This window comes from Trachinotus anak, unplaced genomic scaffold (genome assembly GCF_046630095.1).
Source record: "Trachinotus anak isolate AG129_WGS33_773 ecotype Australia unplaced genomic scaffold, CSIRO_AGI_Tana_v1 ptg000007l, whole genome shotgun sequence".
Classification (NCBI taxonomy): Eukaryota; Metazoa; Chordata; class Actinopteri; order Carangiformes; family Carangidae; genus Trachinotus; species Trachinotus anak.
In genome coordinates, this window is record NW_027273858.1 from 6,743,024 (window position 1) to 6,768,679 (window position 25,656).

Here is a 25,656-nt window from a genome sequence, read left to right on the forward strand (position 1 = left end):
TGTTGTTACCTCCGCCAAGGAGGGTCATGTCGTCACATGTGTCTGTGGGTTTGTTTGTTTGTTTCAGCAGCATTACACAAAAAGTACAGAACCGATTTGCACTGAACCTGCTGGAGGGATGAGGGCCAAGGAAGAAGAAATTCAATTCTGGGGCAGATCTGCATCATTTACTTGGATTTTTGGTGTATGCTGTTTGACATGTCTGCGCTCTCTGAGTTAAGAGGGGAGGCTTAGTTGTGCTGTATCTGTGTTGAGCATGACTACAATACAGCTATGGTTAGGATTTACACTCCCACTGGGGCCACCCAAGCTAAAAATGTATGCACTCAGGGCACTGTAAAAACATCCACTACATGGCATACAGTAGGTTATGTTTACTCGTTGGCTTGCAGCACAGAATGAGGTGGGCCAAATCAAAGTGAGCACTTTTAAGAGAAATACTCAAACACCACAACAAGCACTGCACACTTTCCACTCTTCTATCTGGCCTCAGTGAGACACAGCCCAGAGTAGAAGTCATGCATCTTCTCCATAAAGAGCTATGAAAACGGTCTCACCTGGCAGATACATGTGTCGACCTAAACTCTCCAGCTTGCCTGTTTCTCTCGACCAGGCCTCGTACATCTGACACACCACGGTCAAGGATTTATCATAGGCACACACATTACATCCTCACACTTAAAAAGGCTTCAAGATCCCATAATACATGAAGTGAATGTTCTCTCTGTCTGCCTACAGTATGAGTGTTCAGCGATGTTTACAGCAGATAAAAAAGTCAAAGAATCACAGTAGGATCTGTTTGCACTGAATCCTTGTAGTTCAGCCCCTAGTGGACTTAAATTCTAATTGAAGTCATGGACTCTTAAATTATTTTTCTACAAATAGAAAGTTTTGCCATTGAAACAGTTTGAAAGATGTTATAATCACAGAATTCTACAGGGTGGATTTAATACACCTACATGTCCCATACTGACCAGGGGATTCAAATTACTGACTGACCCCTCAAAAAGCATACGGTTTTGGAGTGTTGTGTGTCAGAGCAACATTCAGAGATATAATCAAAGTAACTAACCTCTGTAGGTAAAAACATGTATCGTAAACATCCTCATGCAGAAAGCATGAGTGATCAGAGATGATCTCCAGGGATAGAGAGCCTGCCTGCAGAAGCAGATCACAGCAGCCTCTAGCTGGATCAATGGGAAGGCTTTTAACCACAGATACACACACACTCACACCGTCCCTCTCACAAACACACACATGCAGATGAACGCGCACAAAGGCAGGGCGATTGATGTCAAGTTGTCTATTAAGACACTGGCTTGTGGAGTTGCAAAGCAATTCAATTAGGATTTCCTTGTCTTTAAAGCCTGCAAAGAGCTGAGACAAATCCAATCGACAAAGACAGAGCAAGCGAGATAGAGAGAGAGAGAGAGAGAGAGAGAGAGAGAGAGAGAGAGAGAGAGCGAGAGCAGGAACGCTTGATAAGTTGATGAATTGATAGCTAGAGAGCCAATCCAAAATCAAAGAGGCCTCCCAGACACAGATACACAATAATATATAGGTGAGCACATAATTATATACATGCGCGCACACAAGCATGAGCGAACAACACACACACACACACACACAAATGCTGGACACCTGTGCGTCTGTGTGTTATGCATAGGGATGACAGGGCGAAGAGCAGAGCAGCTTACTGTAATCTCATCACTAGCACACCACTAGAGGAGAGGTCAGGACATGCACGGACGCACACACAGGAGTTGAAAACACACACAACGAAATAAAGAGGAAAAAGTGAAAGAGAGAGAACGATTTGAGTATTATTGACCATTAAAGTGCAGGAATATTTGCTCCCATCACTTGAAGTGGACAAGTAGCAGCCAATGACATGCATCAATCATTCTTAATGGAACGCTTCAAATTGATTTTCAACATGAAAATTCAAGGTCACAGTGGCTCCTCTCGGTGGTGTGTGTTTGTGTGTGTTTCTGCACTATACATGAGATCAACAACTTCTAAGGAATGAGAAAAATCTGTTCTCTAGATATGTGCAACTAAATGTCGTCTATTCACAAGTTCTTTTTCTGGATTATCGTCTCATCTATTTCACTGAATAAAGCTGAGTGCTATCACAACTCACAATCTCGTTCCATTGTAACACTAGCTGCACAATAAGGCCATGCGAGACAAACTGTGGTCATTAGCAACAAGGCTAAGACCAACAGCTTCCTCAGTGAGAGGAAATGCCACATAGTGCCTGCAGTATGTGAATGGGCCAATTTGGCTGAGCCCAGAACAAATTATCTGTCTGTCTCAACACTCCCTCTCTATTTCTGTGTGTGTTCGATCCATGCTCGCTATGATTTCACTTACAATTCTCTCTATGTGTTTGTTCTATGAAACAAAGCAGTCGGTCAATGGTGTATTGTTTGTGTGCCCTCGTGTGTGTGTTTGTGTGCTTTACAGGCTCTGTAATGTTATTGTTTGGTCTTATTGTCGTCAGTGAAGGAGCATTGTGGCTGGCTGAGACAGATATATTGTGAGCAGAGCAAAATATGGAAGTGCCATGTTGGTCAATGGGATAGAAATGTGTATTTAGATTTCCTGCTTTTGTGAAACAACTGTAACAAGTCAGAGCGCATTTTTCTTGACTGTATAGTTGTTGGGTGAATAAAGCAAGATCTGGAAGGATGGGAGAGAAAGGATAAGGAATGATGAAAGAAGATGGAAGAAAAAGGGGGAAAACAAGAGGAGACCAGACAAGGAGTGTGAAATGGAAAAGAAGCACAAGATGGTTTGCAAGCTGACAGAGTTGATCAATAACCCACTCACAGAACAAATGTTGGGGGAAAAAAACTCAGACCTAAAGATTTGTCCCAAAAACTTAATTATAGGCCTAAACCTTAACCACACAGAAAAACATTTTAAACAAACCTTGATTGTTCCTGCTTCAAAAACACTCATCAAGCCCTAACCCTAGCCTTAGCATTAGACGAAGTCTCAAACAAAATCTGACAGGATGGCAATTACTCTTCTCTTAACTTGGCATTGTGGGCAGTCAGGATTGGTAGATGCCATGTTGAGCACTAGTGCTGGATATTTGTCACTGTGGGTGCCCCGTCTGCTGCTATTGCCTAAAGATAAAAGAGGTGGATGGCTATTCTTCCTTCACTTCAACACAATCTACAGTTTTAGGGCTGAAACCCAGAGGTGACACTGCACAGTATACTTTCAGTTTATGATATAGCCTGAGAGAGTCACACATATGGCTCGAGCAGGGCCACCGGAAAAATAGATCTTGATCACATCGCGTAGAAGAGATTAAAACGGCATCATAATTCACAAGCAATAATAATGGTTTAGATTGCAACGCCTCAATTAAGATCTATTTGATGTTTAATAGGCAATAACAATTGGCACAAAGATTTATGACTGATTAAGCAGAAGAGGATATTACTGCTTGTGGAGTTGCAATTGCTTTATTAATGTATATATGTTACAGACTCAAAAATCACATGTGAAATTCACGTTCTCACATGTAAAAATGTCATATTTCACCACATGTGCCTGAATCTATCTTTTTTTTTGTTCATGTGTGAAATGTAAAAATGACACGAGCGTTACTGTCAACATGTTAAATATTGTTGCACATGTGCCATTAGATGTGAAATCGCTGTGCCTAACAGAGAAGTCACGTGTAATTGATGTTGTAAAATACAAAAACAACTGAATTTATCAGGTGATGGGCTAAAACCACACACATACATTTATAACACATAAAAATTGTTGTATATGTGAAGGAATGTGATTTTTATGTGAGGGAATGAATGAACGACTCGAGCCCCAAGAGAAAAGACACAAGTATCCACAGAAACAAATCCATACAAATGCATATAAATAAATGTGAGGTAGAGGAAAGAGGCAGAGATAGAGAGATAGACGGAAAGAGAAGGGGAGAGGACGATGAAAGGATACTCTGAATGGACTTCTCGTTCCCATCTGATAGCAGAACTTCCTTCACGTCAGCACAAATGGCAACCTGAGAGACAGAGAGACAGAGAAATGAAACAACACAGAACAAAAGAACAAAACCAAAAGCACCCTTAGATGAAGCAAACATCTGAACACACACACACACACACACACACACACACACACACACATACACACACACACAATAATGACATAACCATATCTACAAAGCCTCACTCTTGGCAGCCCGGTCCGCCCCACCCTCTCTCTCCATTGCTCCCTCTCCTCCCTGCCATTTCCCTCTCTATCTTCACCCCATTTTTATGTCTGCATTATTTTAATCATTCAATCAAATCAGTCAATACTTTTATCATTGTGGCTAGCGGTGGGGGCTGCTATCTTGCTATCACTCTGTTCAGTAATTGCATTGTGACAGGGGATGATGGCAAGCGCAGAGCCTTTTCATTTGACGCTGGGTGTTTATCGGGCCGAGCCATCACTCCGTTCGCCGCTGTCACTCTGCACTCGGCTCGCCGGGCCTGCCTGATGCCCTTCATATAACTTTGCGGTGCAGACGATGAGAGACGAAGAGAAAGAGAGGGAGAGGGAGGGAGACAGGAGAATGGATAGGAAGCTTTGTGCTGCGCTGTGCGTCTCTGTGTGAGGGAGATATAGATAGAGAGGTGTGTGCTTTACTATAACCTCATCTTTTCACATTTTCTTTTCTTTGCAGATGCTTTTTTTATATCAGCAAGTGTGTGTCAGGCTGTCAATTTCTGTTAAGGAGTGTGTGTGTGCATAAACACATGGGTGAGTGTAAGTGCAAGTAGCTATTGTGCTGGTATGCGCACAAATCCCGTATGGCTGATTCAATGTAATCTTGACTCATATGGCATATAGAAATGACATGACGTAGTAAATCCTGTGTATGAAAATTTCTAAAACAACACACACATGCGTGCTTTCGCCCACACAGACATACACACATGTTCAGGCGCTGCAGGGCCAGTGGGGGGGGGGGGTCACTGAGCACTGCGTGTTCCACCATCTGCTCAAATGGAGAAGGCAACCTCCAGGCTGAACCAGAGCATCCAGCTGAAAGATCAAGAGCCCAACCTGGCAACCCTTTAGCTGCACCCCGCCACCCACCACCAACACTACACACACACGAGTAGTCAGGCTATTTCAAATGCTCACAAATATCTTAATTTCAACCAATATTATTAAAATGTCAAACTGTCAAGTTGATAATCCAAGATCAAACCACAAACCATTTTAAGGAGTAAAGAGTTGTTGTTGTACTGTCTGAAAAATACAAGCAATCAAGATCTTGATTAGTTCAAAGTTGATTAAAAATGGATAACTTTCTTCTAATGACTTTAAGCATATGCTACATAATCTATAATCTATAACTTAAAGACTTTTACAAACTCTCTTTGCTGTCAGAGAAGCTCGGAAATGAAAAAAATGTACAATGGAGAGATGGGGAGGTGAAGGGCTGTTAAACTTGACAGCCAAGTTATTAACAGAGAAAATAAGTGTGTCGTTGAAGATCATTGCAATTTTCTCAGCTTCAATTATTACAGTGCTATGAACTTTGGCTTTAAATATTCTTTTTGTCAGGCTGTCTCATGTAATGGTTTTAAGCAATTGCCATAAAGTTTTTGGTTTAAAAACAATTAAAAAAAAATTGATATGATGCTTTATACATTTCGGTGCTACATGTGTTTCTGATTTTGATGTTGAGATTTGCTTTATTCTTCCCAGATCTTACAGATCAGCAGCGGCTGAGGGAGTGAGCTCTCTGGCTTTGGTGTTTGAGGCGTTATGAACAGAGACAGAGACCTCATAGTCTTATTTAATCAAGTTATGTAGTGTATCATTATAATTTCAAATGAACTTAAAGTATATGAACTTTGTTTGAGCTAAATGCTAATGTAAACACGGCAACATGCTCACAATGACAATGCCAACATGCAAATGTTAGGCAGGTAATGTTCACCATATTCACCATCTTCCTTTGTTAGAATGGTTACATTTGTTAATTAGCACTAATCATAATTTATCGTAGATCATGATTTTCTGGAGTTCTTTAAGTGTTTCATTCTGATTTCTAGGCGATTTTTTTTTTAGAGACATGATGATAATATTCTCACAAAGTTTAAGTCACACTGAATCTAAAAATATGTATATTATGACTGTGTGTTCAGATTTGACTGAGAGGGAGTACAATTTTTTATGCTAATTGAGGCAATCGGGTGTTAAGAGTTTCAAAGTACCTTAACTGCTGCCAGGGGCTGTGTGTCTGCTGCTGCAGCTCCAACTGCTCACCATGTTGATAAGCAGGCCAAATCATCGGGACAAACTACAACAACTAACTTCAGGTTGGTTTTTTTTTTGAGACACAAATCAGTGGCACAGGCTTGTCTCTTTCACCTCATGCAGTATCTCAGTATGACTACCTCACACCTCACATGATGAAAAACCTCTGGTCTACATCATCACCATGTAGATGGAGAATTATTGTATCTGATATTATCCCAAATTCTAGAGATAAGTCTAACATGACACTGTGGGATGTGTGAGAAGGGAATGAGGAGATGAAAATGTTACAGAACATAAGATAAAGATGTAAAGCAGGAGGGGAGTGAATGACAAAGAGCAAGGCGGAAGGGAGGGACAAAATGCAGCAAGTAACGGAAATAATTAATGAGCTGTTCACATGGACAGCAGAGAAAAAAAAAAAAAAAACTTGACTGTGGTGTCGGTGACGGATGAAGGAGGGAGGAGGAGAAGGAGAGGTGTGAAGGAAGGATTCCATCTCAAGCCACCAATGTCAAAACATGGTGTATTGACTGCCAGGAGATAAAACCAGGCTTTCACATACACATACACACATACACATGCACACACACACACACACACACACACAAACACACACACACACACAGATCGATGGGACACTGACGCCTGCTATGTGGAGGGGCCCTTAAGACCCTGGCTAATAAACCCTATGGCTAACAGACAGAGGTATATCTGAGTGTGTCTGTGTGTGTGTGTGTATGAAACATCTCAATGCAGGACAGCTTTTAAGCCTGTGTCTAGTCCATATAGCTAGGTGTCACTACTTGGGTGGTCTAGTGACTGTGTGTATGTGTGTGTGCTGATAAACAAAATACAGGCATATAATCATTATACCTTGTCCAAAAATAATCCTTAATTAATCGTAAGAACTGGCGTCACATCTGAACACATTACGCTATTTTTCAAATTCAAAAAATCTAAAACAGTTCTGAAAAACTCGACATCCACATGTAACACAACCAACATCAAAACTGCCACATCCACAGTGCTTTACACGGCTATTATTTTTATTGCCTGGTACTGAAAGAAATCCTGGAGAATATGAACAAAGTATTTTATCTTATCATAGAGTCTACCAAAATGACACCTTAAGGTCCTGGCTGAGTGTTTTTCTTAAGACATTTAACAATAATAAAGAGAAATTTTTACTCAGTCAAAAAGCACAGTTGGTTACTATGGATAATGCCGTCTTTAATGAATGGCCTTGGCTGACTCTGTGCTGCTTTATTCATGATAGAAATACAGCAGCAAGAGGTGCAAAGACTGTTGCCATATTAACAATTAAGGTATTAATATAATTCAGACGGGAATGTGAATTAAAGCTAATTGATTAAGAAAAAAATCCAACAATCTGTGAGCTTACCCACTGTAATAAATTAAATGTGTGAATGTGACAAGGGACAGACTGTCTCCCACCACTGCCTGTCCACCGCCTCTCATGATACTGAAAACACACGCTCAGCCTGGAAACTTGGCTACAGTGTTAGGTTTTCTCCAGAATCCATCCAGCTGCTGTGTGTCTGTTGAAAATGATATTTATTCCTGCTAACACATGTTTATAATCATAGCAGCTACAGGATCATTTAGCAACGTCTGTCATCCTCGCACATGAAACAATAGACTTTTAACTTATAGTTCTACATTATATATAACCATTTAACTATTAGGAGCCACAGGCGTGAGATTTCTGTGAAGATGACATAAGGCGGTTACCACCCAAGATCAGACATGTGACCAACCGTTAATTTAATGTGGGTAAAAAGTGTGCAGACATGTACAGGCACACAATCAGTGAATGTTAGTGGATGTGAACAGGTATGAACACTGGGTGCCCATGCTGTTTGTGTATTGACTGGTGTTGGACAGTTTCATTAGGGAAGCCAGGCCACTTCTCCCGCATGAATCTGTAAATGTGTGAGAGTGTGTGTGTGTGTGTGCCACTTACCATGAGCCCAGCAAGACAAGTCATACCTCCTCCCAGCTCACACACTGCACCCCTGAGACACAGTGAAGAAGAACGAGACGAGAAGGAGTGAGATTCACCTTGCTGAGCCAAACCTAGCAGTTTCAAAATGTTTCAAAATTTAAGTGGTAACACACACACACACACACACACACACACACACACAGACGCTGTACAGTAGAAGCACACAGATGTACATACACACACTCACACACACACATACACACACAGTAAACACAGCAGGGTTGGAAATATCAATTCAGCCATCAACCTGAAAGCTGAATACTAAACATTGAGAAGCACAAGCTCAATCAGCAGGAAATCTGAGAAAACACACACACACACACACACACACACACACACACACAGAATCCTGTAGCTTGCATGCTCATTCAACCCCTCTCTCCATCCTCTTCCTCCTTTCATCTCCCCTTCCCCTCCATCTCTAGCCCTGTCCTCTTTCATCCCTCCCTGCCTCCCTCCCTCTCTTTCTGACCTTCACTGCGCTGCTCTGATCAATACCCCTCTCTTCCTTGCCTCCCGCCTCTTGAATGTTAAAACAGGAAATCAAAGGGTGATGTTCCACCTTGAGTGGAAATCAAAGGTGCCTGGGTGCTTTTCAGCCCTGTGCTGCAGGGCAGGCCACTGCTCAGCAGATGGGAGCAGGGGAAAGAGCAGCACAGAACAACGCAGCGTGGCACGGAAAGGTGCAGAACGACACGAGTATCAAGCGTTTATGGCGGGTCCCAGCCAGATCTCAATCAGAGGGGTCTCAGTAAAGAGGTGCTGCTGACTTGAACTAAATTTTGGAACTTGAAATGCTGTCACAGAGATGTAGAAGACCTTTGTCTCACAGCAGCTATGTGTTAGTATTTTCCGCGGCTGTTGCTACTTTACCTTCCTCCACCTCACTGATAGCTATTTGTGTTTTCAATTTTCTCTTTAATTTAACTGAAGAGGAGAAACATTTCCAAAGCGAGTTTTCCAGCCTTTCTCTACTGTAGCTGCAATAATTTTGCGCAGGAGGAATGATGGCCCTTTTCCTGTTTTGTATCATAAAGCAATTTCCTGTCATGCAGCAAGTTTCATGTGAAATAAAACATGGTTGAAAGAAGGCCATTATATGCTGCCAAGCATCTGTCTGATTTGTTCACAATAAAAAAAAGGTCTCCGATTTAAGTGGTGACTGTTTTACTATCGTCTAACTGAAAACGTCTAGTGTGTCTTATCTATAAGAATTAGATAATAACCCTGACGTGAAAAAGAAAAGTTTAAATACAACATTAAAAGCAATATTGTCGATCCTGATCTGCACGTATGTAATTAATCACAGCTACTAGTCTTTGTTTTCTGGGAGAAACGGTGGAGTGAGCCAGTTAAAAGAGAGTGATAACTCACTTGAACATGTGACGTTTCTGCAGGCAGTAATGAGCCATCACCTCTTCAGACGGCCACACACCTAAGTGAGAAAGAGACCGACAGGGTTATTCACTCATAACGCCTCGCTGATGTCACAGTGCAGCAGCAGATATTTACTTGCAAACATTTATCTAGCATCTCTAGTGTGACACAGTGCTTTGATTCCAGTGTCTAAACATCAAAACACATTAATATTGATAGAAAAGTGAAATGGAAACAATGAGTGTTCAGTGAAACATAATTGGATGCATTGTCATTTCCAGTCTGTGTTGATTCGCTTCTCTTGTGGTTTCCACCTTGCCTGTGATCCAAGGCTTCTCTGTCTCTGTCTGTCTGTCTGTCCGTCTGTCTATCCTAAATCCTTGCAACACACTCTCTCATTGGGCACTGTCTATACAAGGGTGTGTGTGTGTATGTGTGTGTTTATGTGTGTGACAGGGGGTCCGGTGGGTGATAATCACAGCGTGCAGGCCTGTCTGGCTTATCACCTACTGTCAGCCCTTCTCCTTCTGCTGTGCATGTAACACACACTAACACACACACACACACACACACTTGCATGCCTTGCCGCTATTTTCCCTTTCTCTAAACACACACACACACACACCCACACCCACAGACAAATACACACATCTTGGCAGTAGAAGAAGTAAACATTCATTTGAATAAAACTTCAGCTTTTTGCCTCTGGCTTTGAACAAGAAGGTTCAGCTTGGCGCCGTCTGTGTATATGTGTGTGTGTGTGTGAGTGTGTGTGTGTGTGTGTGTGTGTGTGTGTGTTCACATGTACATCTATGTGTGTGTCTGTGTTTATGTGAAGGAGTTGTTGAGAAAAAAGAATAAGGGGATATAGAATGAGTTGGAGAAAGCAAGCGAGCGAGGGAGACAGAGATAGAAAACGAGTGAGGTAACGAGAGAAAACCGGGGAGGCAGGACGGGAGGGTTAGAGGAGGAGAGAGAAAAGGTGGTAGTCGATATAATAAGCGGCTTACAGGCGGTCTCTCTTCACCTCATGGGGCAGACATCACTGCTCTCTTACTCTCCCTCTCTGTGTCTATCTCTCTCGCTCGCTCTAGCTCTCTCTCTTTCCCCTCGCTCCGGTCCGCCAAGATTAGCTCAAGCAAGCAGGATTTAATAATGCCTATTGATAAAATGTCCAAATATTCCTTTTCCCCATTAGAAAAAAACACGCTCTCTACGTCTCAGCCTGCCAGCACACACACACACACACATATACAGCACATATGCACACACACACACACACACACACACAAATGCACTGACAGCCAGAGCAGCTATACTATGTGTCTACAGAATGTCAAGACACATAAGGCTTAAATAATGTGACATTTTAAATCTCATCTGTTATTCCCCTTCAGCCAGGTATGCACAAAACTTTATATTGTCAACTGGCACATGCTGTGCACATATTTTCTTTAATCTGATCTTTTCTGGCTTTGCATGCTTCATAATTTTATTTAATATTTTATATATTATATATTTTATAAATATATTGGTAGGTGTGTGTATAAAGGATAAGACAGGCATTATACCATTTACTATTAAAAGTTCGAACTAGTGATGCGCTCATCCTTCTCTCAGTTCTTTCTGATTTCTGTACTTGATCTGTGGCTCAAAGCCGCCAGCTTATTTGTTACTACTCGAGACATTAATCTCTAAAAATGGGTCACAGGTTCAGCCAAGTAAACTGGTTGCACAAGTTTCAGCAAACGTTACACAAAAAATGACGTATGGGAGATTGAGTCAGAGTAAAATGTCACCCAGTGCAATGGTGTGGCTCTGTGATGGTTTTGGTGACAAGAACAAGAATACAGAACATCCCTGGCCTTGTTCTTAAATATGGGAAGATTGGGAATAAATTGTTCCAGATCCAATGTAACTGAGTTTATAAAAGCCATAACAACCAACACCTAACTAGACAATAAACTAACTGATGAGCCAGTTCAGGCTTTAACTCATCATAGGGTCGTTAATCCAGACAAACATAAAAAAAATCAACCAGCACGATAAAGGAAATGTCATGTACAGATGAATTTTTTTTAAATGTACTTTTCCATACTGTTGTAAAGTCCTATGTCTCAGTGGAATTTGGACCTGTTCATCATCTAAAATGTGTATGTGTGCGGTAATGTGTGTCTGAAGCTGCATCATGATTCTTCCCTCCCCCTGTTAGCTTTGACCCCTCCCCTTCTGATTGTGTGCTCATGTGAAACATAATGGTGTCCCAACACAAACCTTTGCCCTGTGAAACGACACTTCAGCCCCTCCCCTCTATGTCCGCAGATGTGTGTCGCCATGACACTTGACATCAAGGGCCACCCCAAAGCATCTTGGGTAGATGAACAGTAGAGGGTGGTAATGCAACATTAAACTGGGTGTGATCCACCGTATGACAACATAAGCAGAGGGGGAAAAATTAAGACCCTCACACACACACACGCTCTCTCTCCTCTGCAGTGTCTTTTGGTTTTCATCCTGCTGTTGATGTCTGATGATGTGTACCAGTCATGAGTGGCATCTAATCTGTGAGTTGTGTGGGTTGAGTTAATGTATCACCCCCTCTGGGGGAGGATTAGGAAAAAACAAAACAAAAACCCTCTTCCAGATTGTTTTCTTTTTGGAGTATCTACACATCCCTCAAAGGGACTGCACATCTGTATGTATGAAACAGAGATGCTTCAAGGTCATCTGTGATTATGATATCAAGAAAAATAAAACCAGATAACACTGTGCCAAGAGTTTAGTCCAGTCACAATCATGTTAAGTGCTAAACCTGATAGGGCTTGACTTGTTGACTTACTCTCTACTGAGAGCCTGTTTCTGTCCACAAACCGGTGCCCATACTCCCAGATTCACTTTCTTTTCACAGAAAGTTATGTACCTGTGTTTGTGTGTGTGAACACATTCATGTGTGCAAGAGAGAGCAAGATAGACAGCACTAAGTAATAAAGCTTTGAAAAGCATATGTGAATCTGATGGTTAATCCCTAACTCCAATAACATTAATAGCCCAGGGTGACAGGAGCAATGTGTTTGTGTCTGTGTGTCTGAGCATGTGTGCGCGTGCATGTGTGATAAGTATGCGGTGCCTGTTGGTGTGTGTTTGCCTCCCAGGTTGAGGTGCACTGTAGGAAATGAAGGGATCAGGAGTAGAGAGCAGATTACTCTTCCTGAGGATAATGAAATTATTTCTCACCTTCAATTACTAGATGAGAAAAGGAAGCAGTGTGTGTGTGTGTGTGTGTGTGTGTGTGTGTGTTCCAGCTTAATACAGTTATCAGTCCCAAGCACTAAACCTTGTCAACACTGTTACCCCGAAAACAATATGTGTGGCTTACTGGGGTTGTGTGTTAAAAACATCGGTAACTTGCCTCTGGTTTGTCGCTGTTGGTTTAGGAACTAAAACCTTTGAATCATACAAAAGAGTCTTTAAATGTCTGTTGCACATGTGTTCATTTCTGTACACGTGCAGGTTTGTCAATTGTACTAATGCAAACCATTTCTCCCCTCAGAGTGCTGCTTTGCCATAGGGAGGCACAAAAATATGAAACTGTGTTCACAGTTTTATTGTATTATTTTATGTAAAGGCGACAGAGTGTTTGCAGTCAGGGTCCTGAGGCTCTGGAACGAACAGCCTGAGGATATCAGGGTGTGCTGAGTCTGTGCCCTCTTTTTAGTCCCTTTTTTAAAAAAAATACTTTTATTGGAGAGAAATTCCTGATTTTACTTAAGTTTCACTTTCCCTTGATCTGTTTTGATTTCTTTAAAATTACTCTGTATCGGTTTTTATCCACCTCATTGCTTTATCTGTTTTTCTTTTCTTTGAAACCTGTTGATTTTATGTCTTGTCTGTTTTTTTTAGCTGCCATGTCAAGCACTTTGTTACATGGATTTTGAAAAGTGCTCTATAAATAAAGATCATTATTATTATTATTTATTATTATTTATTTTTTTATGGTTGTCTGACCAATCACTGGTGCTTATTTCAAGCATACTTGGGCAGATCAATTGTTTTTTTTCATTATCATCATTATTATTAATGAGTTCAATTTTATTCATATACAGCTAAAGACAAACCAATTTCATGTGAAGGTATAAAATATTTTTCAATGTTTTAAGCTTTTTTAATTATATCTGCCCTACTTTCTTCTTGGTATTGCATAATATCTGATGACCTACTGTAGGGTTTAGACAAAGCAGCTGAATACAAGTTGTGAGTACTGCAACTGGTTGCATGCTGTCCATACTTTTCTTGGTTAGATACAGGCCTCACAGACATGCTTCATTGCTGGTGTGACTTTTAACAGTACTGGAGGAAGGAGGCCTGCAGAACCAATCACATTTCTTGGCTGCAGCTACTCACTGAATCTACAGTATAATGCTGTTGTCCTAAACCCTCATCCCTCCACAACCTGGTGACCTGGGGCTGACCCTGGGAACTCCAGATCTTATGGTGGTGCTAATCTGGCCTCAGTAGCTGTCAGTAATCACATGCACAGGGATGGATTTATCCATCCACTCCTCCGTTTCCTGCTGCTTATCCAGAATTGGGCGTCTCTGGCAGCAGGCTAAGAAAGGTAACACGGTAACCCAGGCATCTTTCTCCCCACCCACTTCTTCCAATTCTTCCTGGGAGATCCCATGGTGTTCCCTGGCCAGGGATCAGCCAGCAGAGATGGGATTAGCTAAAGGGCTATTTCAAATGTCTGACAGGGATCCAGGTGCTATTTGAGGACAGGCAAGCTAAAATAAGTGACAAGCTGAGCCAAGCTAAGCTGAAAGTACTTGAGATGAGGCCATAACTCTTACCACAAATGAATTAACACTTTCACTTAAAAGATAACAGGATCTGACTGAATAGGCTTGTGCTGAAAGAAATATTGATTGCTGCTTTTCAGCCTGTTTCAATGTCTACAATGGTCTCTCGTAGGTCTTGACTTTCTAAATTATCTGCGACAACTCTGCATTTACCAAAGAAGATCAGTTTACATATAAGATCTACTGATGCCAGCTGCTGTGTAACAGTTGTGGACAAATGTTTTTTTTGTTTGTTTTTTTTTGCACTTCTCTCCTCAGCCTCTGTCAGGTCTCCTGCTAAGGGCACAATGCCACTGTATAAGGCTATGAAGGCGTTTCCGGGCTGAGATGATAGTGTGAGAAGAAGAAGAGATGGAAGAGGAGCAGGAGGCTGACAAGGAGGAGGGAGATGATCAGAGTGGAGAGGGATACAGTGATGAGAAAAGTTTTAAAGGTGGACAGAAGAGCAGCGAGTAAGAAAATGTAGGGAGCAATAGGAAGGGGAGTCGATAGAGAGAGGACGAAGAGAGAGAGAAAGTCAGTTGAAAGTGAAAGCAAAATGAAATATAGGGTGCATATGATGGGCTGAAGGACGACTGGGTAGGAAAGCAGAGAGAGGAGTGACAAGGAGAAAGAGGAGGAATGGGGATGAGAGGAGTCATAGGAGGGAGGGAGGATGGAGGACAGGAATGGGTGGAAAAAAAATAGAGTAAGCACAGAAGGGGAGTGAGAGAGAGGTGTCAAGATGGGGTTAAGTGGGCCGTGATGTTGCTTTGTGCACGCATATACACACACACACACACACACCCAACTCTATCACTATTACATACTGATACACACAACCACACACCTTTCTGTTGGTTTTGCTCACACACACACACACACACACACACACACACAGCCTTCTCTCCCCTCAGGCCCAGCGTGTCTTCAGGCTCCGTGGCTCTCTGGCGGTGATCCGTCTCCACATTAAGCGAGGCCTCAGATAATTCCTAAGCCTCCTCCATGGCCGATCCAATAAGGGATAAGGCTCTCGGCTGGCCATGATCAACTGACAATCTGTCCTCTCACACGGCTACTTTAGTGGAGGCCAGGATTACCCCGGCCAGCCTAGACACGGTGCACACAGTTCACAAGACCACAGAGCTGATGTGTGCATGCGCGTGTTGTGTGTGAGGACATAGACAGATTGAAGAAGATCGTGCAGGGAGGTAAAAGTGTGTGCATTTGTGAGTATGGGTATGCACATGCGTGTGTGCACGTGGTGCCGCAGTGAGGCATGAAAGAGCTGGTTGCTGCATCTACTTTGTGTTACCGCAAGTAACTCTGAGATTACAAACTGAAAAACAGTCAGATCTTTGCGACAAAGAACTTTAAAAAAATATCATACTTTGCAGTTTGGACTCTGTATTTTGATAATGGATGATCCACAGCAAAAGTCTGTTTTCTAAACTGCTGTGCATTCTGGGACTAACATTTTGATAGACATTATCATAAAAACAGTATCAATTTACAACAAAATGTATTTATGAGGTGGATGGGCTCATCATGTGAGGACATACACTAGATTGTACACTATCACTCCTCATAAGCCTATGTCAGTTGGGATTTGTACAAATTAAACACGACTTTGTCAAAGGTTTTATTGTGCAGTATTTGATCACTCCTCATCCAACAAAATCAAGACTGTCAATAAATGAATTTCCAGACTGAAAATCTGTTTGCAAACTTCAAAAAGTTTTGATATTCTTACTATAAAGTCAAACTGAGACACTGGACAGGCCAAAACAGATATTGATATTGAAATCTGTATAAATCTAAAATTGCAATTTTAGTACCAAAAGAAATCGAAGTAACAACAAAAAAAGTGTGATCGGCAACAAAAATCTGAAAGCCACTAGAGCAAAAACAGAGAAAAAAAAAACAAAAACACGCCAAGTATTATAGAGGTATGTGAGCCAGTCTATTAATCAGATACCTACTGCAGAGAAGCTGTAATACAAACACAAGTCAACAGGGATAAAGGGAATAAACAACAAATGTTACAGATTTCATTTCTACAATTTCAAAATCAAAAGAGCAAAATGTTTTGTAGCCTTTAAGGACCGTCATGCCCTGATAAATCAGATAAGGTCAGGCTTTATAAAAGCTTGGACTATTAATGGCAGTGTGTTAATAATAATAGCAATTACGAAATGATCATTCTGCCTTGCCGGTGTGGTAAATACACATGCTGTGAATAGGCAGTTTAGATAGCCTATTCGCCTTTCACCAGAAGAGCCAGGCAGTGTGTGATAAGCATCGACATTCTAGCCAACAGAGTCTGCCTTGGAGACACTCCTGATCCCTTTTTCCATTGGAATAGGCTCATTTTAACACGCATTCACACACACACACACACACACACACACACACGCACGCACACAAATGTGCACTTGCACACACTCAGAGGACGGTGTGAGGCTTCGATAAGCGTGGCCCTTCTCTCTCTCTCTCTCTCTCTCTCCTCTCTCCCTGAGTAAACATCGTTTTGGATTAGGCAGAGTATAATGAGAGCAGGGGGCTATCTGCCCACCACGCCTGCATTGTGGCCCCCCGCTCCTCTCTGAGGGGGCCGGGACCAATCTTTACTCTGCTATTTATCCCCCTCCTTTGATAGCTTACTTATCTGCTGCAAAATGCCAGGGATGACTGCCTGTCTAACTGCCCCTATAACTGTCTGCTGGCCTCCTTGTCTTCCTGGTTCCCCGCCTGCCTGCCTGCCTGCCTGCCTGTCTGTCTGTCATCCTGTCTTAAGGCTTGCAAAAGTATCAAGACAAATGTGCAACTACACCACATTTAACTATTCTCTACCTGTCTGTCAGCATGTCTGCCTACATGACAGACTCTTTTCCTGAATACCCTCTGCTGGTGGTTACTGTTGCAGGGGACACTACTGCAGTATCAGTGATATGTAGAACAAGCACAAACACTTGTCACTGCTACGCTCTCGCTCTTGAGCAGCGTGTGTGTTTGAAATTACTTACAGGGTATAGGTATAGTGTTTTCCCATTGATTTTATTGCCATATGTACAAATAAAACCACAAATGGAGGGAAGATGTCAAAAGTGAGCCATGCAGGTGTGTACAGACTTTTGAATGGGATAGAAAAACTACCAAGCTAGAATTATCTGTTCAATATGCAAGCACTAAAACCAATTCTACAGGCCGCTTCAGATAATGTTTCTCATCATTAGGCCAATCAGCCAATATTAGATAATATCAGCTGACGCAGCCTGGCCAACTATCTGTTTCAGATTACATCCCTGTTGATCCAGAGTCATATAAAATATTAACCAACTGTGTGAAATTTTATCACAATGGCTGTGTCTTGAGTGATGGCGAAAAAGTCACACTGACCTTGACCTTTGACCACCAAAGTCTCATCAGGTTGTTCTTGAGTTATTGAGTTCACAAGGCCAAAATCATCTTTTGTGAGGCCACATGACCTTTGACCTTTGACTTTTGACCTTTGGCCACCAAAATCTATTCAGTTCGTCCTTGAGTCCAGGTGAATGTTTTTACCAAATCTAAAGAAATTCCCTCAAGTCGTTACGAAGATGTTGCGTTCACAAAGCCAAAACCATGGTCACCATGGGTCATGGGTAACCTTTGACTTATGACTACCAAAATCTAACCTACGTACGTACGAACACACCAACAAACCCGAAAACAATATGCCTCCAGCTCTGACTGTTGCCGGTGCAGAGGCAGAAAAAGGTTCTCGAGCTGTAACTGGTGTTCTATCCATCCATCCATTAGCCATACTGCTTATCTTTATAGGGTCACGAGGAGGCTGGAGCCAACTGGTGTTCTAGTTCACATAATATCTATGTTTATCAACTTTTTTTAATCATAAACTGGCTTCACCACTTATCCCATCATGTCCTGCACCTCTCATTGACGGTGAATGGAGGTAGAGAGTGCACTCGATGAAATTACATCTGGTGCGCAACCATTGTCAGTACAGGGCCAGTTTCCAGGGGAAGTGAGGGTTGCAGGAGGAGAGTCAAATAAAGTGTGGAAAAAGAAATATAAAAGAGGGGGTGACAGAGATACAGCGGCGCCGAATGGGGGGGGGGGGGGGGGGGGGGGAAGGCAGAAACAAAGAGGGAGTTTGACATGTGGCTAATAGACATATCAGCACTGAGGTGTGGGGTTTAGCTGGCAGACGAGAGCTTTGCAGAGCTTCATTCATTGATTAGCATACGGAGAGTGGCATGGGGCCATGTGACAACCCCAGATTACGCTACACACACACACACACACACACACACACACAATGTAGATTGCCACAGATTGCATCTCTCTCCTTCCTTGGAGAAAGGCAAGGACGTCAAATTACAGGGTGTCATCTGCACCAAGCTATCTAGTTTCTTGAATGTTAATGTATATAAACAATTAGGATAGGGGAGGGGGATGGAGAGGACTGAAGAAGAGAAGGATAGAGAGTAGCGACAGAAGGAAATACAGAAGAGTTGGGATAGTGTGAGTAGAAAAGAGGAGAAACTGGGAGGGTGAAGGGGAGAAGGAGAGAGGAGTCAGTGAAGGGAGGGAGACAGAGGAGGAGAAAGGAAGGGAGAAAATGAGAAAAGGGTGCAGGGAGGAGATGAATAGGACAGTTGAGATTAAAATGACTGATGAGAGGTTCTGGTTTCTTGGATCATGGAAAAAGAATAAAGCAATATAAGAAAACATGACAGCTGCCACTGAGCCCCTCCCTGCCTTCGCCCTGCGGTGTTCTCTCTGAATGTGAACCAATATGAATTGTGCTATCTGTGCTATCTTCAATTTGAAACTAAAAGAATATCCAACTGAAAACTGTTCCCTTCTTCGGTTTCACTGTCAGTACTCTGTTACTGTACAGTCTGATGATAGGTAGGATAGAAATTTCAACCACTTAGTCATTTTAATACAAGTGTCACCCGGTTTGACATCAAAAACACCAGCTGTTTCAGCTACAATTGGTGCCCTGGATAGGCTTTGCTTCAAAAAAGGCACTTCTGTTGAGAGCACACCAATACCGGAAGCTGTGTCAGCTGGTCCCGTGTTACCTGGGTTAGGGTTAGGGTTAACCCTGAGTGTTTTCTTGTGTTATGACCGACATTATCAAAATAAATGCAGATTAATTTTTTTGTGGATCAACTAATCAATTGATTGATTAATCTTTGCTGAACTAAACATGAACTAAAAATGTTTAAAGTGCTCAAAAAATGTCTGGGAGTCCTTTAAATGTGCATTTAGAAGACACGTCATTAAGATGGGGTCATGGAAATAAGATTACAATTCTAATAATACAATACAATTATTTGATGGAGATGAGTTTAATGGGTGAAATGCAACTGCCTTCCATACCAATGACTTATTTAATAAAAAAAAATAAACAACTGGAAGTGGAGAATTTATACACTGGATGTGGAAATAGTATTATCAGTAGATCTTGAGCCACTTGGATGGAAAAAGAAATGCACTTCTCATTTCTTCAGATTAAATCAAAGCAATTCTGCCAAGAAAAACATAATGACCTTGTGTACCACAGATGATGTTATACTTCTCCACAGAAAATATTATGTGAGGAGGTGGATCATTTCAAAGCTCTATTTACTCTTGAGAGGGAGCTAACTCTGGCTGTGGTTGGTAAACTATGCTCATATACTTTCAGTGGATAAGCAATTAAGCTGTGAATTGCTTAATTGTTCAAGGTGAGTTGAAGGAGAGTTAATGGATGCCATCCATTCTTTCTCCTCTGGTAAATCACCAGGGATCGAAGGCATTCCTACTGAGGTGATGGCATCTCTACATGGTAGACTATTATGAAAATCTGGGCTTCTATTTATTGCTGACTTTGAAAAGGATTTTGATAAAATAAGATGGGATTTCACCAGGTCATTTATAACCTAGTAAACTAGTAAATAATGGATCCTTTTTTCATAACAGTTTCACCCTAGAGGAGTATATTATTTGCTCTAGTGACGATTGGGAAGATATGAAATTCTCAAATTGATATACCAGTCATTTCAGTACCTGAATGCAATGGTACTGTCAATCTAATTATTTAAATAATTCATTAATCGAATTAACTTGAAGGGATCCTGTTAATTTTAGTTTTTTTATTTAATTTTGTTCAACTGATGTTTTTTTTGTGACGTCACCTTATAAATTCACCACATTATTGTGTGTGTCATGCCTACTGTATTAAACAAAAAATAAAAAAATACAAAATTACCATTCTCATGACAACTGAGAAAACGCCATCTGTTGATGAAGGTCCAAGCGTTTCAAGCAGCTACTAATTTGACCTTGATGGTGAGATTGTTTCTGTCACCTGCAGCCTCATTGGTTAATGTTTCTATTACATGCGTGGCAATTTAAACAGCCAGCACTGTTTTTTGGGTGAAAACATGTCCGCACTCATTTGTGTTTGTACTTGTGTGAGCGGGGCACGATTATGAAAAGTAATCGAAATTCAGAGAGGGAGGCAACTGACAGGGAGAGAAAGGGATATTTTCAGGGAGCGTGACAGAGACGGGGAGGTGGGTGAGAGAGGAAGGAGACAGAAATCACATCCACTACTGGAGCATCCAGGAGTCTGCCCAACAACTGCTCTGATGCCTTAAACATGAGACCCAGATTTTCTATCTCAGTGAAGAGGTGCTGAGGGAAGAGGAGAAGGAGAAGGAGATGGGTTGGGGGGGTGGGGGGGGGGGGGCAAAGGGGAGGTGGGAGGCTGTGAAGACAGCTTTAAAGGGCAGTTTGCCAAAATGACTGTGGAACATGTTTTATCTGTGTAAACTGACCACAACCTGTCTTGAAATGGTTTGTTATGTCAGATCAACATTGCAGCTCAAAGAAACTCAGTTTACTCTCAAATAAGCCAAACAAGCAGAAATTTCTTATAGTTGAGATAGAGGCAAAGAAATACAGGATGTTGGCCATTTTTTGTTTGAAAAACAATTTAAGTGATTAATCAACTATTAAAAAACTAAATATTACTGATTAACAGTTTAATCAACTAAGAACTGTTTCAACTTCAGTCTTATTCACTTCATCCCAACTCTGATCACTTTTTTTTTTTACTTTTGTTATCTGACAGGACAGTGTAGAGAGACAGGGAGAGGGACAGACAGTAGGGGAGTGACATGCAGGAAATCAAACCAGGGGCTTGCATGCTCCCACATGGGGAGTGTTTACTCCCACATGGTATGCACCGGATCGCACTTTTAATACAATGGATGCCATACTGATGATAGACTGTATGAATGAATGGATGGATGGATGAATACTACTTACGTTATGGTTCCTATTTTTAGGACAGATAACATTTTGCACACAATGTTGGACAGAACCAGAGACGAGAGGACCGAGTGTTACACTCCCATTTTGGTTCTGCAGCGGCTGTACTGAAAGTTTTATGCCCGTAGTGGAATACAGTCAGCTGTTGCAGTACTTGTGTGCGCTGTGCTGATCTGGATGATGACTGGCCACTTAGGTTCACGCTCCAACCAACATCAAGCTGGCCAATTCAAATTTCCTGAGGACATATTTGGTGGCTTGCAAGTGCAGTTGAGCAGCTGCTTTCCCTGACACTGCACTGCTGATGGCTTGTCAGCTTGTATGTTCTTTGGACTGTTTTGTCATTTTGTTACATTCTGCCTACTTTCATGAAGTTGTGTTACGTATCATGTTGAAATTATTTTTAATCTCTGAAAAAGATAAATGATGCTTGGAATTTTTCTCAGTGCTTTTAATTAATATTTGCAATTAATGCAACTACCGGATGCAACGACTTTCTATGATTTGACTTTAACAGTTTGTAAACTGAATCACATTGAGCCCCTATTGAATATGGTCCCAGTCCAGCCACTGCAAAGATATTAAAAAGATCAAGGTGATGTTTGCGGTTTTGGTCGAATTCTGTCACAATGCTGATTTTGAACATTCGGCAAGGATAAAAGCCACAGTACCTCTATACATGACTTGACACTAAGTAAACTGAAATGCTTTCAGACTCCGACACAAAAAGATGAGGCAGAACCTCTGAGCAAAAACCAGCGGTGAGGCGAGGGTGACAGCAGTTTATGAGAAGGTGAGAGCAGGGTAGGAAGAAGGTTAATAGGGTGATAGGGTTGAATTTGTGAGCTAAAAGTACGGATGATTCAAGCGGGTGTGGGCAGTGGTGATTGGAAGGAGGAGCAGTGGTGGTACGGTGTTAATTTGGGAGGTTCAGAAGAGGAGGGAGATGCCTGGGGCTCTCTGTCGCTCTCTCTCTCTCTCAACTGAAATAAACTGCACTGCGACAAACTCGCAATGAGAGGCAGAGCGTGTGCATGTGATACAGCAGAGCCTGTGCGTATTTCCGACTGAGTTGGTATCTCTGTGTGTGTTTATTTGCATCTGTGTGCGCGGGTGCGTCCACATGTGTGTGCGTGGCACGCTGCCTGAAGGCTCCCTGTGTGCAAGCATTTCATTGGAGAGGCAGATGAGCAGGGCAGATATCCTGGGGCGGTCTGGCAGTGGCCAGAGCTTTATCTGAGCTGAAATGATTTTAGCACTCCGTTTTGGAGTACTAACCCAGGAGCAATGTCAACCCCTCCTCCTCCTCCTCCTTCTCCTCCTCCTCCCTATCCTTTTCTCCTTCCTTCGTTCTCTGTCACTTTGTCATTTTCTCCTCTACTCTGCTTCTTATTCTCTTATCCAGTCCTCTCATCTCTCCTGTCTTTGTCCATCTCTGGCTGGCTACCTGCTACTAGCTTAGGGAGGAAACGAGAGGGACCTACGGCAAAAATACTTTTTCATTTGCAAAACTAGTTCTCAATTTTTACCAACCACGACTGTGGGGCTGGTATTGTTTTCACATTGTGAGTCTGTGTGTGTGTCATCATGGCAAAATGTGGTCCTAGAGACACCTACTGTAGCAACAACTACCACAGAGGAGGTTTTTAGTACTTTGGCAGGTGTTTATATGTCACAACATCGACAGCGTTGCGAACGTGCATGATACAGTCACAAAACTTTACAGGTGTGTAGCTGACATCAAAATGAAGGCAGACTTTGAAAATGAGTGGAGTTAGACACATGAGTACTGTACTCATGCATTGATGTAGTAGTGACCACTGAGTACTAATGGGTCAACATGTTGACGGGCGTTGTGGCTGGTGTGATCCCGTCACGAGATGGTAATTTAATCACTGTTTCATGCTTCGGAGAGAAAGGGCAATAAAGAGACAGCACAAAGATCAAAACTAATGTCAGGGCTGCATTATTTTCACCATCAATTAATTCTAAATTAATCATTTCATCTATAAAATGGATAATAGTAAAATATACCCTCACAATTTAACATTTAGTTCATTTTTATAGAAGATGTTATTCAAATAGAAACTAGTCATTTTTTTGACATTTTAGTTTAAGTATGACCACATTAATCATTAAATAATCAAATATTCATGGAGTTTCAAATTAATTCTCTGTCAATAAACTAATTTATCCAATCGTCTTGGCTCTGAAGTCATCCACCTCAGCAAGAAGAAGGATGCTTTAAAGGCATTAAATGTTAATTTGCTCACTAAAGAAGAGAGACATTTAATGATTACTGGATGAAGTTACACATCTTCTTACAGGAAACTTGACTCAATAATACATTTGAATAACTTAACAGTTTTAAGTCACACTGTATAGCCTCCTTTGTGTGCCTGTGATGATGTAACATGAGTGCCTGTCAGTGAAGTCCGACAGGTTCTTGAAACCTACCGCAACCCGCTCGTCGGAAACACCGACATTAAGTGGTATTCTACTGCATTTTCCCAGTGGGAGGCTGAATTGTCATACTTTTCTTGTTGTCATGAATGCAGCATTACTGAAGGACCAATCCAAGGGGAGCCTCCCTCACCCACCACCTCCCACCTCTCACAACCTCATGTATTTACTGCCTTTATGAAATGTCCCATATTTTACATGAGAGTCTCAGGCAGGGGCGCACTGGTCTTCTGCTATCAAAAGCATTATCACACCGGGTCGATGGCTAGGGCCCACCAAGCAGCAGCAGCAGCAGCGTGGATGGGTGCCTTTCCCACTCCTCCTCACTCATCTCCCCACTGTCTTTCTCTACTCATTCCCCATCTCACCCCACCGCCATCACTGGTCACCACTCTCTCTCTCTCTCTCTCTCTCTCTCTCTCTCTCTCTTTCTCACTGCATTTACCTTGGCTGCCACATGGGGAATTAAGTGGTATTACGAGGAAAGGCTTCTAGCTGAGCTTAACTGCATTACAAGAACAGGTAATACACCCTGAGAGTGTATGTGTGAGAGGGAATAGAGGGTAAAGGGACGAGTGGGTCTTGTGGGTGCGAGAGAAAGACAGAGTAGCAGGGAGAGAGAGAGAGAAAGAAAAGGGGTCTTAAGTGAATTGTCAACTGAAACGCTCTAATCACAGTGAAAGCTCTGGACAAAGAGCACCCACGGACGTCAACGGAGCACACCCTGGGGGCAACAAAAGGCCACTTAGCCCTATCTAACGCCCTCCCTACCTCTGTCTGCTTCTCTCACTGTATATAGAGGCAGGTCTCTTAAAAATAATACCTTCCACAATACCTGAGAGAGCGAGAGACCGAGAAATGGAAGAAAGTAAGGGAGGGATGAATTGTGAATATATACAATACAGGGTCAGTCAGGCAAGTAGACTAATCATCAGGCAGAAGGACTAAATTAATGAAGTGACAAATGAATGAAGATCAATAACACAACATTTTCCATAAAACTGCTAATACTGCAAATATCTCCAACACACCTTAAGTTACAGAGACAATGATGGTGACACCACTGCTGCTGTACTTGATGATTCATGTCATGGCACTCAAGCTGAGAAGACAGTAATCTCAGGTGCTTCTTTTTTTTTGTTAACTCTTGACCTCATTGACCATTTGTTATACTTCCCTCTCTCCCTGAAGCGCAGTGTTAAGCTCAACTTTGCAGTAATGTCTGTTAAAAAAAAATAAAGACAAATCCAAAAGTCATGCAGGATCATCCAGTTGCTTAATCTCAGCACCTCTTCTAGCCAGGAAAGGACCGACTTCATCTTC

The 25,656-nt window shown here is 42.0% G+C and overlaps 1 protein-coding gene across 2 annotated transcripts in view; it reads right to left on the reverse strand.

Moving 5' to 3' along the window:
- Positions 1-25,656, reverse strand: part of camkmt (calmodulin-lysine N-methyltransferase) — a 108,881-nt gene that overhangs the window by 23,005 nt on the left and 60,220 nt on the right. For both annotated transcript variants that reach the window (XM_071480162.1, XM_071480163.1), the window contains 4 exons: positions 9,701-9,761; positions 8,285-8,336; positions 3,979-4,042; positions 558-624 (listed from right to left, as the gene is read on the reverse strand). In XM_071480162.1, coding sequence (XP_071336263.1) covers positions 558-624; positions 3,979-4,042; positions 8,285-8,336; positions 9,701-9,761 — 244 coding nt within the window. The remainder of the gene's footprint in view (positions 1-557; positions 625-3,978; positions 4,043-8,284; positions 8,337-9,700; positions 9,762-25,656) is intronic.